Below are 18,239 nucleotides of genomic sequence, written 5' to 3' on the forward strand. Positions count from 1 at the left end.
TTAATAAATACGGAAAATTGTTTTAATGTTTCATTATTGCATGTTGCAATATAAATATCAGGAAAATATTTATATTTAGCCTCTCAAGACCCGATCATTCTGTAATGTACATTTTTTAAAAGTTGAGTAATTTGTTTACAGTCGTCTAAAGGCAACTTTATTCACACCACAATCAACGTAACATTGTTTACCATTCTCCCAAAGGTTTTCACATCCAGCTCTGGTTAAAACACATCAAGTACGGCTAGAAATAAAAACGAAATAAAATTCTCTAGATCAACATTCCCCGTGTTTGATTATTTTTCTAATCAAAATACGCCTGCAGACAATGATTATTTTGAGGTTACAATTTATTGGTGTAGATAGGTAGCTAGGTACATAAAGAACTGTTAAATATTTTGCTTCCAACAGCTAGTAGACGTTTGTATAAATAATATTTTACACTGAAATGAAATCCCCAGTCGAGTTAATGCAAACATCGGGATATCTAACAAAGGACTATAAATCGGGTCTTGTATCAAACAAATTGTATGATATTCATCAGACGAACTATATAGTTACATTGATTTATGTGTACAGTATGTTTCCCTTATATTTTGCGCCCTATCTACAGCTGTTACTTTTACATACAGTGTGTCTCACCGTGACAGCCCATTAGAATTGTTTCAGACACTTCGATTTGAATTTTGAAAATTTGAGATACCGGGTTTTCGGGCATGCCCTTCTCAACTAAAATAATGGCGTCCACGTACCACTTCCGGTTATACCGGAAGTCGCCATCAACTTGCTTATTTTAAATGGAACACCCTATATATTATTGCAATTTTGGATTCTATGTGTTATTTTAGATGGACTTTTAGGAAGTTTCCATATTTCTAAAATTAACCGTTTTCGAGATATTTAATTTTTTTCAAAAAAATGGAGAGAAACAGTGACTAGCTTCAAACCATGTGTATTTTATATTAAGAAAGATAAAGCATTATAGGGGGTATAGCAAGACCCCTAAGCTTCCCATCCATACTTTCAAAGTGGCTTAATTACATACAGGGTGCTAGAAATTTAATGCCGAGTTTAGTTAACTTCAAACCTTCATAAGTCGGTTTTTTTTTAAGTGGAACACCCTGTATGTTTTTCTATATTCTGATACACAATTTCATTCTCTTTCGAACGGTATCAGGGTTCTCTATACCTATCTCTTCTAGTTTTTAAGTTATCTACTATTTTTTGTGTAATCACCTAAAATCATGTAATTTCTTGCGAGGATAGCTGTGGAATTTTTAGCAAAACTTCAAAACAAACAACTAAACTGTCAATTTGTTGTTAGTCTCTTGCAGTGACAGTTTAATTTAGTGTTTATAAGAAATGGAAAACAATTCTTTAGACCCTTGCATATATTTACATATATAGAATGCTAACTTACGATCATAAAAAAGTTTGGTGGGTGTATTTTTAATAGTTTTTTAATAATAATTATTATTGAGTATTCCCTGAATATAGTTATTGTTGTAAATATAGACTCGCTATTGGAAATTAAACTAATCATTTAATTGAATCAAATATCACGGTGGCTAACGGGTCATTTCTAAAATGTGCCTACCTACGTCTCTCGCTGGTCAAGGAACCTACCTACGAATTCGATATTGTTTTAAAAACTGCTGTTAATCAAGGAAGTCACGTGTGCTTCATCTAATAAAAACGACAAAATGGTTGTTCAAAAAATAGGTACCCGGAAAAGGCAAGCCGATTTGAAAGTGTCCTAAATTTTCGGAAAAAAATCGGTAACGGAATAACTTCCGATATATCAGAAAAGATGAATTAGCGAACTGTACCAGATTGAGCAAGGACGGGACGTATTCTTATTTATATTTTAATCTGCTGTGATATTTACTTCCGATTAGACAGTTACGGTGTTACGCGGTTATACACCTAACGGTAATGATCAAGCAGTCCTGGGACAACTAGAGAAATGTTCGACTCTTTCAACTTAGATGAGGTAGTAAAACTTTGTTGGGATGCATCGAACAACGGGCATAATTTATGGAGAAGATAACAGTAAACAATAAATTTACCGGATTTGGAAACATGTACGTTGCGAGCATCAACAAATTTTTAACCGCATTATGCATATGCCAAAGCTTACGAAACTGTTTTGAAGGTACCTTGACTGTTAACAATAATTTGTAAATAAACAAAGATGTCTTCATTCATAAATAGCAACTGCTATTAATGAATGCCAGATTTTCGGTTGTGTTTATTAGCAATTAAAACAAATTAGTACACGGATTTTACGCATTACAATATCCTGTGATAACTTCCCAAAATTTAAGTGTGTGTAAATAATAATGTGTGTTTTGGGATATTAGTACATCTCGTCGATTATCAACTGGTAATTAGTTTTTTTTATTATTAGGAAATTATTTTTAAATTTTTAGTTGCATTTACAATATTATAGAAAAACTGATGTTCATGAGCAGGATTTTCATTCAGATATTATAAAAAATAATACGCAACTATTTGGATATTTTATTCATTCCACTTCATCCCATTATCTCTATTAGTTAGTGTCAATAAATATTCTATTTCAAGCAGTATATTGCTATCTTTCTCAGATTTACATTTCTAAAAAAACCTAATGTATCCCGAAATGTTTTTTGAAATACTTTTAACATACTTCGAAAAACATTTGATGCTTTATGAAATACTCGCCTACAACATATTCCACATTTGAATTTGAAATATGAAAACATAAATTTAATCCTCAATACGAAATATTTGTCGCAAAAGTACGAAAGTCAGCTCCGGCTATCTGTACACCTGAATACATTTTTCGGCGTAACTGTTTAGCTGAAAACCCCTTTTTCGTTCCATTAGGACTACGTTGGAGAAACCCCCACCTAATGGCCGATCATTTTATAAAGAGTTTCCAACTTCTAGAAGACGCTCCTTGTGCTATATGACCAGCATGTAGTGGGAGTGAATGAGTGTCAAAACGTCCCCACGTCGATATATCACAGATGTAGTCGTGGGAAATTAAGGCCCTTCGAACGTATCTCCGAGAATTGGAATTTGTCGAATCCTTTCTTTTTTACACCCGCATCTCAAAGTCAACTCAATAAAATCGTATCAGTAAGTGGCCAATATTTGGAATAATATCGTTAATTATAAATAAATTATGTTTATACAGAGTGTTTAGCAAAGAATGGGCCATATTTTAAGGGATCAAAATAATTGGACTTACCAAATTACCTATAACTTTGCTTCCATTAAAAGTTAGGGGTTTTTAAATATTTTTTTATAAAATCTGGGTAATTATTCCTCTCGCGTTTACTAATTGTCACATTTTTCTCAAAATGATTTGACCGTTCCATTTCAGTCACCGGAGACTCAATATTATTTGATAATCCATTAAAACAGTATGATGCGATGTACTACTAGAACCTGGAGTTGAATTGTCATTGTAAGAAATCCTGTTGGGTACCTCATTTTTGTTACTTAAACTGTCAGCAGCATAACTTTCTGCAATTGCGCCTGATTTCCGTCCACCATGTCTCTTGATTGCTAATACATCAACTCCTGTATTTGCTAGTAACGTTGCCGATGTTCTTCGGAATGAATGGCCTGTATATGTTTCAGAATGTTCTAGTTTCTAAAACTGTGCAATCTTATTAGGAATCATAGAAAGGTTATTCTTACCGATTGGTTGGTTGTAACATCTACCTGCTTGATAGCGCATAAAAACGCGAAATTTCCAATCTAATCTTGCTATATTTGTTGAGAATTTGTAGGTGAGAAACAGAACCCAGACGAGAAGTAATTGTAAACGTACGTAACATACCATTTTTACAATCTGGAATTGTAACTACAATAATGTGATCGAATTTTTTTAAATTGATGTCCAAAATAAGTTTGCATAACTCATCAGAACGGCATGCTCCTGCATTGCCTAAGACCGTCACTATACATTAGCAAATATGTGTGATCGGGTGCCTGAACGAAAAAATCGTTGACTTGTTCTCTTGTAAAAACGTTTCACTTTTTGGGTGTATGGCCATCATTTTTACGTTTCAAAAATGCTCTCAGCTTGGAGTATTTTGATATATCCACGTTCTCCTCTATGAAAATAGTTGACTTAATCATTGACTATTAACTCCACAAACTCGCAGGTGACTTTAAAATTCTTGACTTCTCCATGAAATATGCTAGCAGTGACATTTCAGAAACACCAGTATTTTTGTTCAGCACGATTCTTTGAAAAAATTTATATATGCTCGTCCGTAGCGCACTTTCGACTTCTCGCATGCAGCATTTGCTGCACTTTCTATTTGAAAATCACTCAGTTAGAAATAATAATTCAAAACCAGCAAAATTGCAACTCTGATGTAGCATTGTTTATAAACACCTTAGAAACGACAAAATCCAAACAACCAAGGCTACTTTGCAAGGTTTCGAATAATGTCAAAATGAATTGATTAAGAAATGTCAAAAAATAAAACCTAATCTTTAATTTATGAACCATAAAGACCTGTGGGAGTAGATAAAATGTTATACACCACGCAGCAGTTAAATATAATTTACCAGTCTCGGACTCTATTACCGGCCCTCGCCCCGCTCGGGCGCAAAATCGACCTCGATTGGTCTACCCCAACAATTCTCTTTTGACAAGCTGTTCGTGTATTTTAAAACTTGTTATTTTAAAAAAAATTGTTAACGCGTTTTTGAAAGTGGGTGAAATATCGATTTTAGCTGTTACTAGATGTCAATATCATTAGCTAAAAATATTTTTGAAAGCCACAAATCCTTATAAGGAATCAAAGCTGTGCTAAAGTAACTTGATCCAAAATCAATTTATTTTCAGCTACTATTTTTGAAGTTCGGAACACTCCGTATTTACAATACTGTTATTTTTACAGAACATATTTTAGGTATCTGTGTCACTGCCAATTTTTTTCTGCATATTCAAATGACGCGGTTTATTGACTTCAGTACTTACTCGTTCCGTTAAGTAACAACTCGCCGCCTATAAACAATGCCTTGAAGAAATTTGGAAGCACTGATGGACGTAATGTGACCAATGACCGTGCGGTCGTTAAACAGATAAAAATAAATTAGTCTTTTGATCATGGATCATAAAGAGGATAATATTCTGTACTCAGTTCCGTAGACATTTTATTTACTACTCAAATGCTTTAGTTAGCATCATTACGATGGAATTTTGTGGCGAATACAAAGGTACTTCTAGACGTAACAGTATGTATTTTGAAACATATGATTCAGTTAGAGACACAAATGATATGTTTGTCTTTCTTTCTCGCTTCTTCAATGCGCTGCTTGTACCTTTGCACTAAATTTTTCATTAGATGTGAAATGCTTCAGCTAGGAATGCATTGCGTCCTTCAATGATCCAATGATATGACAGTCACAGATACACAAAAAAATTTCATGTTCGGACCCCCCCCCTTCTCCCGTGTATTTTGAGTCACTGGATACAAATTTGTCATCAGAATTGCGTCATTAGGTCAGGAGTTTTTCTAACCATTAAAAATAAATCGAAATAGCAAAGAAGGTGGTTATTTCTGGCCAAAAGCTTCAAAACGAAGTTTCAAAGTGGGCTCGCAGACTGATCTAACAAAAAAATCTTAATTTAGGTATATTTCGATTTTTAAGTTTCACTAATAGCACACGATTTCTTGCATATTGTTAAATTAATCGAAGCTGCGTTATATTATTAAACATTTCTGTCTTCGTGACATGTCCAGGATACAATGTGTCCTTTCTCGAAATTGGTAAACTTTTGTTGCCGATATATATCTTTGGGAATTGAGAATTCATAAATCAACTTCTATGCTTGCTATTCCCACATCACAGTTATGCGTTCTTTTCTTTTATTGGGCGAAATTCTTTGTATTTACACTTGATTTAACAAGTGGATCAATAAAAGTTTTAAAAAAGTTAGAAGTGAGAGGAAGAATTTCTGAAACAGTAGGTAAAGTACATTCTTAGATTTAAGAGAATGACACAAGCATACTTAGCCTAGATATTGAGAGGATGTTGTAAATTGACACAAAACATCATACTTTTAGACGATTTATCGTATTTGTAATCAACTAAGCTTTTGTAGAATAAACTAATGCAAAAATTAAAGGGTCAAAAGAATTTCCGAAATTTTTCCGTGATTTTTGACTGAAATTTTTTTTCAGGGAAGAAAAAGGGTAGTTTTGTAAAAACTGTTTTTTAAGTGATTATAGAATGCACAAAATTTGTCTCAAAAAACGGTATGAAGCGGGGTCGAAATCTGGTTTGGGTCATCAACTTTAATTTTAATTTAATTAAAAGTTGATGAATAGAAGCATAGGACGGAAAAGCTGAATCGTGCTGGAATCAATTGGATTTTGTTTTCTTCAACGTCCGAAAGGTTTTCCAAAAAAACAAAAAACATTACTATTTGCAGTAAAAATGTGAAGAAACCTCAAAAAATTTTTTTCCATTTTAATCATGATTATGAAGTGTCTGAAATTTCACAGAGTTCTTCTGGGTATATCCAACTAAAAAACTCATGTTAACAATAGTCATTTCTTGAATATTTCTAATTTAGCCGTCAATTTTCTTAAAAATAACATAAATTACCATTTTTCCTGTTTTTTAAAATTCGTGTAAAAAATGAAAAAAATTTTTTCCCGAAAAGTTGCCCCTTCAATTCTTTGTACGACCATTTGACGCCAAGATATCGATAACAAAAGGACCCTTTGCCATTAAAAGTCCGATATTTCCGATAACCGTAGCTCCTAAAAAATTTCGACTGAAAGATCTAAAAACCAGAATCTTAGAGCTTCAAAATGCTTTTTTTAATTCCTGATACGACCATTTTTTACCTAAATACAGTCTGTCAAAAATCACGGAAAAATTTCGAAAATTCTTTGGACCCTTTAATTTTTTGGGTTAGTTTATATTTTGAAGTCATTATTAGAGGATCATTTAAAAATACCAAGGTTTATGATGCCGGGAAAATCATTTCATTATAGTTTCCATTATGCGAAATATTAATACATAAAAAAATTGGTGCTTGTACTTACTACAGTCTAGTCGATATATAAATACAAATATAAAAATATATAAATAATTAGAAAGAGAGAAAAAACATAAACTCATATATTTCCATTACACCATCACCATTATTTTTAAAGAAAATTTAGTTATTTTACATTTATATCTCGCCAAGATCATTTATCGCAAAGATCAAAGAATATATTTTACTTTTAACATTTCTATATTTCGCGCTTCTGCAGTTTTGATAAATTTACCAAAATACATTTATCTCTGTTAAAAAAAGCAATTTTACCAAATCTTGAAGGTTATTAAATATAAAGAGCAAGGAAGGCGTTGACAAACATTGACACAAGGCGGAATTAAATCAACGCTCGTTTTGACTTTCCCATTCATTCCGAAAATACAGAGTTCAATTGATTGTACAAAGATAAAGGCTACGTATAGAATATTAATGCGCAGCAGCACAAAATAAATTCGTTTGTGTCTGAATATTTTCTACGTTTTCTTCAGCAAATATTTTATATGATTATATTTCAGCAGTTTCCCACATTTTTTTGAGACATTGGAAAAAACTTTAAGAAGTCTTACTGTTACTAAAACATTCTCTGTACTTCAGGTTTTTAAGGAGTTTATATTCATTTTTTATATCAATTAGTTTGTAATCAAGTACATACTTTAATTGTACCCATTCAGATACTGACAGAAAAGATCAGAACCTTGATTATAATACAAGCGTGGGTTGAGAGAAATTGAAAAAATAAATAGTGGCTCTGTCCCCTTCATGAGACACGCTGCATATGAAATATCGCCCCGACAATTATACATATTTAACAGTCTAAATTAGATAATAATATTATTATTCGTTTAAACCTTTTAGGTAGTTAAAGTAAGTACGGTAAATTAAAGAAACAACCACAGATGGCCTCTATTAGCAGTCTCCTCTTGCTACAGGTCAAGTGCCTTAAGTAATTTCATGTCCCCCTTGCTACAGCCCTATGTTATCGTGATTTATTGGGCATTAACTTCTTAAAAAAGAATCTAACCTTGTCAGAGACAGATACAACAGATCAAATAGTACGTCGTACTATAGTGGTAACAGTTTTTAACTAGGATAAAAAATGTTTTCCAAAATGTTCATTATTATGATCGTTTATTTGAAAATTTTGTAAATACATAGGTTTTTACGTAGTGGATCCAGAATAGTGCGAATATATTTATAAAAGGAATAATTGTTTATAAAAATCGGAAGTACAGACATTTACTGAAACCTAAATAAATCAAAAGCACATCTAAAGACGTAGAAGATATGTATATCCAAGATTGGCTACATGATATACTGTAGAGACTTAAAAAAAAGTAATGGGCATATTTATATTCGCTTATTATAATCGACTTTGTGTTGAAAATGTGAAAAAAAAACATTAAAACAGTAGTTAACGATGATATTCAGACAAAGCAGCAATATTTCAGTTTCGCATGGGCATTTAACTGTTACTTCGTACAAAAATTTTCTAACTAAACGTTTTTACTGTTACGATTCACTAATGGAAAAAAACTGGGCCCTTAGGAAATTGAAAAAGTTCCCCCACTAATTACCTTTCCCTTAATTTATCTTGGAAGTTTTTGTGGGAACTTTCTAATGTCACTGAAAACAAAAGTTGTAATTTATGGAGAGCTCCTAGGGATTGCAAAGTTAACAAGAATTTTTGCTAGAACTATTTCATACCTTTAAAATGACTCTAATTACACATACAAGTCAACAGGGCGTTTACACCAAAATTAATAGTAACTAAAATTATGTTACCATGGATGTAAAAAAGAAATAGTTTTCGATATTTCGAAACTAGATTTAGTAACGTTAAATTTATTGTATATTTTCCAGTTTTAACTCAATAAATTCATCATGAAATCGACCAAGTTAGGGGTGCGTTGTTGAGTCATTTTATATCACATAAATTTAAAATATTAGTCATTATTAAATATACAGGATGTCCCACCAAGGTCGGTACGATATTAGGGAAATTATAGCCCCTAGAATTTCGGGAAAAAATTTTGATTAATAAATCAACCAAGACAAATCGCTGGAAATAGTTTTCAAGTTCGCAGCTCGGCCGGTAGGGGGGCAATCTACATACCAAAACATAGAGTTGAATTTTTCTCGGAAATGTTTCCTACTCAGGTATATTAAATAGTACAAATATCGATAGCAGGATTCATTGCGCACAACTTTTGTCATTGACATATTGTTCTATCTCTCGACAAAAAGGGTGGGGGGAAACCCCTAATGTCTGATCAGAAAAATGCATTTTTTTAAAGATTGGCTCATCAAAAGCCCATATTGTTATACCTCGTTGGAAAGGCCTTTTCATGCTTTATCTCGTGGTGAATGCATAATGTCATTTACCTCAATATAGAAACCTGTAGATGGCGTTATTTCAAAAGAAAGTCGTTTTATGGATTTTTCTCAAAAATTTTAAATGCAATGCTATAGTTTTCTTTACGTAAATGAATTTAGCACAAAAGTTGATGGATATAGTATAAGTTTGAAATTTCTTACGAAATAGTTGTTTAATTATTGGCGCTATTTATCCAAGTTTAGGTTGTTCACGTTTTCTTAAAAAAAAAGTGAAATACATTTTGACGCCAAAAAGGATTCGATATCTTTTTCTGTTATCAAGTTATTCGCAAATTATCGAGCAAAAAAAATTATGATAATGAATTGAGGAACACGACGCTAACGAAAAGACATTTACAAAGCAAAATGCGTTTATAAAAAATTTTTTTTTAATTTTCTTTTAATTTTTTTTACAATAATGAACGTTTTTTATGAAGAAAATATGGATTATTGGTAAATAACATTTTGAATTCAAAAAAATTAATAAAAAGTGAAAAATTGCTCGTTACATTAATTTTCAGTAAAAACGACAAATTTGAACATTAATTTTTCTGACTAGTGTGTTTTTTTAGTAGTACCAATTTTACTTACATTCTAGAATTTTGACATTTATCTCTATTTTAAATAGTAATAATTTAGTTGCCTATAGTGGTTCGTGGTTTTCATGGTTTATTTTTGTTCTAAAATTGGTAGCATTAAATTTATCCAATAAATTAGCCTTTTTATTAAAACACGTAAAAAGGGGCCACAAAGGTAGAGTCGTTACAATTTCTCGAGTAATTCATCGAGTCAGTTATTGTTAAACATAAAACTCGTCTTGCTCCAGATATTTATTGGAACATCTGAACTGTTTGTAACATCTTAAGCACCTTTATCTCCAAAACGAATTAAATGCTCAAACACATCCAACCACAGATACGATTGGATGCATTAAAACATAAATGCATCCGTATAAATGTGTACATCTGTTTCTGCTTATTTTGTATTTAATTTAACCTAGAAGGTACACGTCGGGGCAACCCTTTCAATTCCCCGAAACGTTCAGTCGTATATTTAGAAATTTATACACATGAATTCGTTAAATCTCTTTTGATTTAGATTATGAAAATATATGGCTCTGGATCAAAGAAAAATATCATTATGAACCGATGAGGGGGCGCAGGAGGAAGTATAAATAGGAAGATATTATTTATTGGTTTAGAGCAGAGCGTCCCACCGAACCGAGTTGACTGACGGGGTGAATCAACTCGTCGATAATTAAGTTAATTGGTTATTTTGTCTGGATGCGAGGATGTTGTCGTAATTTCCTTCTGTTTAACGAGGAGGTTCCAGTAATTAAAAGAATTTCGCGGTCCTATTTACGTCTTTGAAGAGCGCTGGCAGCGGATTTTTTTTCATAAAATAATTCTCCAATTAACGTTCAAAAAGAGTGAGTTGCTTTCGTAAAGCCACTTACCCTTTAAAAAAAATGTCATCAGTAAACTAAACAGAAATGTTTTGCCAGGTTGGCATGATTAAAATAATTAATTAAATATCATTTATCCACAATCACCTTAACAGTATTTTCCGGACTTGTTACGTAAATAACTATTCGAATACTGCAGCTTTTTTTGCTTTGTATCCTCTTGATTCACTCTTCAAATAAGCAGTAAGCTTGTTATATTTTGTAGACCTTTATAATAGCCTTCAACATCGAATACTTCGACCACATAAATAAAATTGCATATTTTTCTTCAAATTTAAAAAATACGATATCATGACATCTTCATGTATGGTATTGTCATTCAGCTTCTTCAAAAACAGCCACAGGAACACAATTACTTTCTTGCATTTTTACCAAATTCAGATAGAGCTGTTTTTTAAATAATTGATAATAAACATAAAAGCTACCAGGTTGCATTGAGTACCTACTAGTAAGAAATATCAGGTCGTGCGAATATTTTTTTTATTAAATTTCAATAATTCTGACTCAAACGAAACGTTGTATTGCATTCGTGGTTTAATTGCGTTTTATCTACTCAAGAATATTAAATGCTCGAACTAAGTTCTCGCGTTTAAACATTCTTGCCTGGATAAAATGCTACCTAACAGTTATACAATAAATAACTATAAATATACTCTGTATGTTTCAAGATTAATTAACCAAACTTAAAATTTGAATTTGAGTTGTCAAAATACGAAAATGTGTGATAAATTTGAAAACATATTATTTTAAAAAACTTGGATAATTACAAAAAAAAATATCTGACTAAATTGTATATGTCTGGTATATTCCCGAGGTTTCATTCGAAACTTGGTTAAAGGTTCCAGTAAAAATCCTTTTTGAGGAATTGCAGTGACATAATTCCTCTTGAGAAATTGCAGGGTGCCATCAAAGGAATTAGTTGACTTTCATCATAAACTGTGATGTATGTAGTGTGAGGTCATGTGTGACGATAGCGATAATCCTTAAATGAAATCGCTACCAGCACTGAAGCCTTACATAGAGGCAAATCCGGGAGTAAATTAGGATAACTACGCTATCTACTGAAACAGCATTCGGCTGACATTCGTTAAATAATTTGATATACGAATTTCTATGGGCATACGTGATGGCAAATTTAACGCCGGACATGCATATGTGTAGATATAGTTAATTCGGCTGGTACGTTATCGATGTATACCTGTTTAATCATTAAAATTTCAATTCGTTACACAAATATATGTACTTTAATATATGTTATGTTGTATTTAATGTGAAAAACAACTTGTTTCACAGCATTGAAGCAGAATAACTCGTTACAGAAACACAGGGTGTTCTATTCAAAATGTATTAAGAAGTCGTTTTCACATGAATTAAATATCACTTTTAGCTTTCGAGATATAGCTTGGGGACCTTGGGATTATAAACAGAACATGCTGGTGGTGGAAGTGATTCAATTTTAATTCCAACTTTTTAAATTGTTTCAATTTGATACATTATAAGAAAAAATGCGGTGTAGATATTATCAAAAAAATTAAAATAATTTTAATTACGCATTTAAATTAAAGCAACGTCCCTTTCCTTTTACAATTTTTTTTTCGGATATGATTTATGTTCTATCCAGTGAAGTGCAATCGTGATTTCAATTGTTAAACCATAGTTGTGTTTAGATTAAATTCAAATATTTGTTTAAACATAACCTCACAAAATCAATGAAACCTGAACCTCATGTGGCCATGATTAAGCGAAATATTGAATATAATTTTGACAGTTTATTTACACAGTGGTATCCTAAAACACGAAGTTGTGCCATTCAAAGAAGAACACACTGAAATGCGAAAAAGGGAAGAGTAACATTTTCTTCAAAATGAAAACAAATATATATTTTCCATGCTAGTTATCTACATTTCCGTTATTAGCTGTTTAAGTCTTCGACCTAGATAGTTCTACTGTTAGTTTCGCTTCAAAGTTCTATTGATTTTTTGAAATTAATAGATTAATAGTTAAAATTGGATTACAGTGTCATAATTATGTGCAAAAAAATTAATCTGACATCAATACACTACTACTACCACCACACTAAACCAAATATACACAAAAATGCTTCTTAAAAAGGTTACAGGCCTTCAAACATTTTTTTAACGTCATAGTTAATATTGAGAAATTCTTCTTGACAATGTACACTAGGAGGTTGCCTACTATTTGGTATGTGACGTCACTACTAAAAAGGTCTATTGATATATGAAGTTTTTGGGTCAGCCAAATATTAAATATAAGCTTATTTTCACTTAAAACGTAGAGGTTGTTGTGAACGCTTTAAACAATCTTTTGTTTTTGCTACTTATTCAAATTTCGTGGCTGAAAACGTACATAGGTATTGTATTTTTGAAACCGAGTGACCATGCGAAACATCGCCATAACTTTAAAAATGTTGTCACCGCCGTTCTTGGGGGTGAAAATTCGAAAAATTTAGAATTAATCAAATTTCGTGGCTGAAAACGTACATAGGTATATAAATTTTTTTCGAGGCAGAAATTTTGAGAAAACGTAGATGTTTCTGAAGCTTCACTTAATTTACTACATTACCGGTATACCTGTTTACTATATATTTTTGTTATATGATTGAAAAATTGATTCTAATTTTCTACTGTAGTTGCAGCTACGAACAGCTAAGTATTTATTGGCATTCTAGCCTAATTAAAGCTCATATTTTCTGCAAAATTTGTAACTAAATTAAATATTTGTTACGATTTACAGCAACCCGAACTTTTTAAACAAGCATTTTGGTAGTTGTTAATTATTTCGTTTAGGCCTGAAGCAGATCTGGTTATAGTTTTACACCTAATTGTAATTGATTCATATATAAATATTTCAAATAAATACCTATGCTCTATTTGGAATTAACGAATTTATTAGTAAATACGTACATGGAAGTTTAAAATTTAAATTTAAAATTTTATTCCATTAATAGCCGACCATACACGATGATGATCAAAGCTCGTGATAAGAACCGCAAGCTAATTTTGTGGGATTGCAGATTTCCCTTTCCAAACTTTTTGTCAACACAATTAAGTGATTAGCCTACAGAATCATATGCTTCAAGTAAAACGAAGTGGTTAAATACGTTCATTCTTTGTTCGATTTTTGGTTTAATTCTAAGGTTTAACGTGTATGTTTCCTTTAGCAAACCGTCGATGACAGAAGTAACTCAGCAGAAAGTTATGGGGATTCAAAAACGTCAAGAATAGGAACAACTGAAAGATAAGACAAAATATCTTCATATGAAGTCACAAACGCATTAAAAAAAAATATTTTAATTATTAACTAATTATATATTTAATTTTATATACGTTTTTAGACATTTTCATGTTTTATTTCGTTGCTGAGTAACTTACATTGATTTTTCCTACGTATTGTACTAAATGTTGGTGTGATTCATTCGAGGTAACTATAGAAACTGAGGGCCCATAATGACACTTTTTAGAAATTTTGGACTAGGGGTAGTCCCTCGGTAGTTCCATTTCCGGTTTGCTCGTGGCGGTGACAGATAAGATTGATTAGGAGAGGTTTGGAATTTTATATAGCCATTGGTTAATAATTATATTTACTGAACGCTCATTTTTAAAATTGTATGTTTAGTGTGTACACCGTGTCTTTTTGCTTTTGGTTTGACACATAATTAGGGAATTGATTGATTATAGCATGCATTAAGTGCAGCTTTGTTGTTATGTTTTGCGTTGTTTTCATTTTTTTTCTACTGTGAAAATGGTCACGATAAATCAAGACCCATAAATTTATATAGACTGACGATATGACTATAAGAAATCAATTTCGCATTGGAACTGTTAAAAGTAACAGTCCTGTTAAAACTAAAATATTTATTTACGGTTCGCTCGTTCAGAACTTGTACAGAATCGAGGATGATCTGAAAGCTATGCTGTGATTTTATTTCTGGAGACACATCGGCTAGGAAATGGGAAAATTAATTAACATGTCTTGAACGTGTGCCTCCAGAATGCAAGGAAATTAGATTCTTCCGACCACAAATTGTTTAGTTTATCTCGTAATTTAACCACATACACGCGTGAAATGATTTCGCTACTGCAATCAACGAAGTGGTTAGTCTTACAACATTAGAATCGGTTGTACATGACCACAATATGTATGTTAGTTAAAGCACCCAGCCATTAGAATTACATTAGAAAACTGATATACAGGGTGATTCACAAATGGCGAATTTTAAGGGGAGTCTTTTCTATAAAGTTTTTATCTAGGATGCTTCGTTAAAAAGATTTTCTACAAATTACTACTCTCGTGGTTTTCGGGAAAAGCCTGATTTTCGACTAAAACTTAAAAAACCAACTGACATGACAAACACTAATCATTCCGTTATTTATTCGAATAAAGAAATTAATAACATTAGTCGTTTTAATGATTTTATTTAAGTAAATGCTCAAAAATACCTCCATTTCCACAAACCAGGCCCGACATATTTTTAGTAACGAAAATGTAATTTATTCTTTCTTCTAACTGCTCAGAATGTCAAAGTTGCTATCGCAGCCCACTATGTAATTTTAAAAAGCATTATATTCGAATATCGAAGTGTGTTCTCAGTTCGTTTTTTAAGTCTTACTCGAAAATCAGGCTTTTTTCGAAACACATAAGAGGGTAGTAATTTGTAGGAAATTGAAAGACGAATCCGAAAATATCGTAGTTGTTACCGTAAAGCAATGGCGTACTATTTTATTTAGAAAAATATGCCACCGATACCCTGTATCTCCGCAATTGAAATATGTAAATTTTAGGAAAAGCCCTCAAATTTTGGACAATGTTTATATAAATACATGTGCCCTATTTCAAATTATTTCTCAGTTACTAGTTTTTAAATTAATTAAAAAAATTAAAAATATTTTTTGAAGTTTAACACCCTGTATCTTTTTAACGAAGCGTCCTAGATAAAAAGCTTATAGGAAAGACTCCACTTAAAATTCACTAAAGAATACGAGGTTTCATTTTTGGTCACCATTTGTGAATCACCCTGTATAGAGCAGATAAACTACTACAAAATGCTAAAATTTATCATAAAAGCAATAAAATAGAGACAGATGTCATTCGAAATACAAGCATTTTATTACCACGTTCGTGATAGCATAATTGTTTCCCCTTTTAAACTTATTCATTAAATATTATGAAATTAACAAAAACATCCAGGTGATCTGGTGCATCGTGAAAATCATATACTTTTAGACGCAGTAAAACATTCTCTATCTGATGTAAAAATATATATCCTTCCATTTGAAAAAAACAATTGACAGTTGCCTGTCATTAAGGTAGGCTTTGAAAAGACAGGGTGTTATAGTATGCAGTATTTTTGAAAATCGGAGTAAAAATGGCGGAGTTATAGCTTGCGACGTTTTTTACTATACCTGTTACTCACAAGGTTAAAAAATAAAATAAAATCCAAGAAACGGTCGTTTTTAAATATTATTTTATTAAAAAATTTCCTAAAAATGATGTCTGATGAAATATACCACATATTTCATTCCCTGACGGACTTCCAAAGAAATCTTTTACCATCTAATAATGCTTTATAATAACACTATATTAAAAATAAAGAATTAATTATTTTAATACTGAACAAAAGATGCAATTTAATCTTTAATTTTTTTTGGACAAAATTCTTATAGTGGATCTATATAGGGATAATTTCTAGTATCAAACATTTGAATAAGTATAACTAAGAAAAATATTTAATTTTATGAAAAATAAGAAAACTCCTGATGGTATCTATTAGGGTAAGTTGCCCTTATTTTATTTTTGTATTTCCCAATTTTTTTCATCATTAAATAATATGTATATTATCAAAATATGCCCAATAAATTTTTTACTAATCATCCAATGTTTGATTGTAAAATATATATTAACGAAGCAATTTTTTATTATATGAAATTTATAAAATTGACTATTAAGTGACATTCTCGTGGTTTAATCAAAGTTATAATTTCTGTTGCTGTTAAAAATTTGCAAAATTTTCAGCAATTAAATATTTACCTTTTAATTAACTTAGCATACAAAAACAAAGAAATGTTAATAAAAATCGCAACATAAATAATATACCTAGTAGTATGCAGTAGTACATGTATTTAAATTTGGTATAGGTACAATTTTTATTTCAGGGCATATAGTGCAAAAATCGACATGTGATTAGTGTCCTCGACTACGCCTCGGGCAACAGAAGACGGATTTTAACTCCTAGGTATTATACATAACATTATTATATATATATTTGTTTTTAACATTTGAGTTTTCTATGTAAGTATGGGTTACTTACTGATTTTTCCAGTAGGTACTTCTATCAATAGATTATTTACCGATTCTTTGATTTAACTTTATTGACTGATAACTGACATTATCGGGTAATAAAAACATAAACCTTTGCTTCGTACTCACCCTAAAGACTTTTAAAATCGCCATCCGTAGCAGATATCCAAAAAGATTTAGTTTATCGAGTAACTCAAACTAACGAAAACTCGCACACTTTTGCGCCACATGCTATATTTATTATTTTTGTTAGATGCGATGCACACGCGCTTTTTGGTATCTCTAGCGCGCCGCACGAATATACTTTCCTGCCTCCGTCGCCGAATCGCAACTGGCAACTTTCAAACTTGCCGGCTAACTTATTTCAAAATTAACTTGACGCGGCCGCGACCGCGTCTGCCGCGCTGGACGCGAATTTTCCAAAGAGGTGTCGAAAAAAATCACAATCTCCTCCAAAAAACGCTCCGGTTCGGTCACGTCACTTTGGCGATCTAACGTGCACTTCAACCGTTGCCTTCAGCGGGGCTCTGGAATTCGCATGTTTATTTAAATAACGAATTGGCAGCACTATTTTTTAACAATTTTCCATCGGCACTGTTAGACGTACTAAGTATCTTCTACTTCCGTTGCTTCCTCGCATGACCGTAAAATATTCTAATTGAATTCTACTCGGACGCCTAATGAATAAATATACACCGGAGGATGGACGTTTCTTTTCTTGCACATGTGGAACTGGTACTGTTGTAGCGGCTCTGGCTCTTCGCACTGTGTAGTGACTGTGGGGCCCGTTGTTGTGGTGGGGGTGGATAATCGTGGATATGGGGTGTTTTATGGCAATGAGGACGGAAGGTGCTGTTTTACCACCCCTGCTTGAAGGCGCCGATTTGTCATGCAAGGTCTCGGCTTTCTATTAAGGAATACGAGGGAACATCAAAAATAACCCGATGGCTGCAAGATCTGATCTCTTATCTTTATAGACCAGGGGTTGGCAAGTAATTTTAGGTGAGGTCCGGATAT

General features: G+C 32.1%; 1 protein-coding gene across 1 annotated transcript in view; it reads right to left on the minus strand.

Moving 5' to 3' along the window:
* Positions 1-17,911, minus strand: part of LOC108906432 (tumor necrosis factor receptor superfamily member wengen) — an 85,187-nt gene extending 67,276 nt beyond the window's left edge. Inside the window, exon 1 of the mRNA XM_018709670.1 lies at positions 17,352-17,911. Coding sequence (XP_018565186.1) covers positions 17,352-17,375 — 24 coding nt within the window. The 5' untranslated portion in view covers positions 17,376-17,911. The remainder of the gene's footprint in view (positions 1-17,351) is intronic.
* Between the last annotated feature and the right edge of the window lie 328 nt (positions 17,912-18,239).

Source organism: Anoplophora glabripennis, unplaced genomic scaffold (genome assembly GCF_000390285.2).
Source record: "Anoplophora glabripennis isolate ALB-LARVAE unplaced genomic scaffold, Agla_2.0 scaffold47, whole genome shotgun sequence".
Taxonomy (NCBI): domain Eukaryota; kingdom Metazoa; phylum Arthropoda; class Insecta; order Coleoptera; family Cerambycidae; genus Anoplophora; species Anoplophora glabripennis.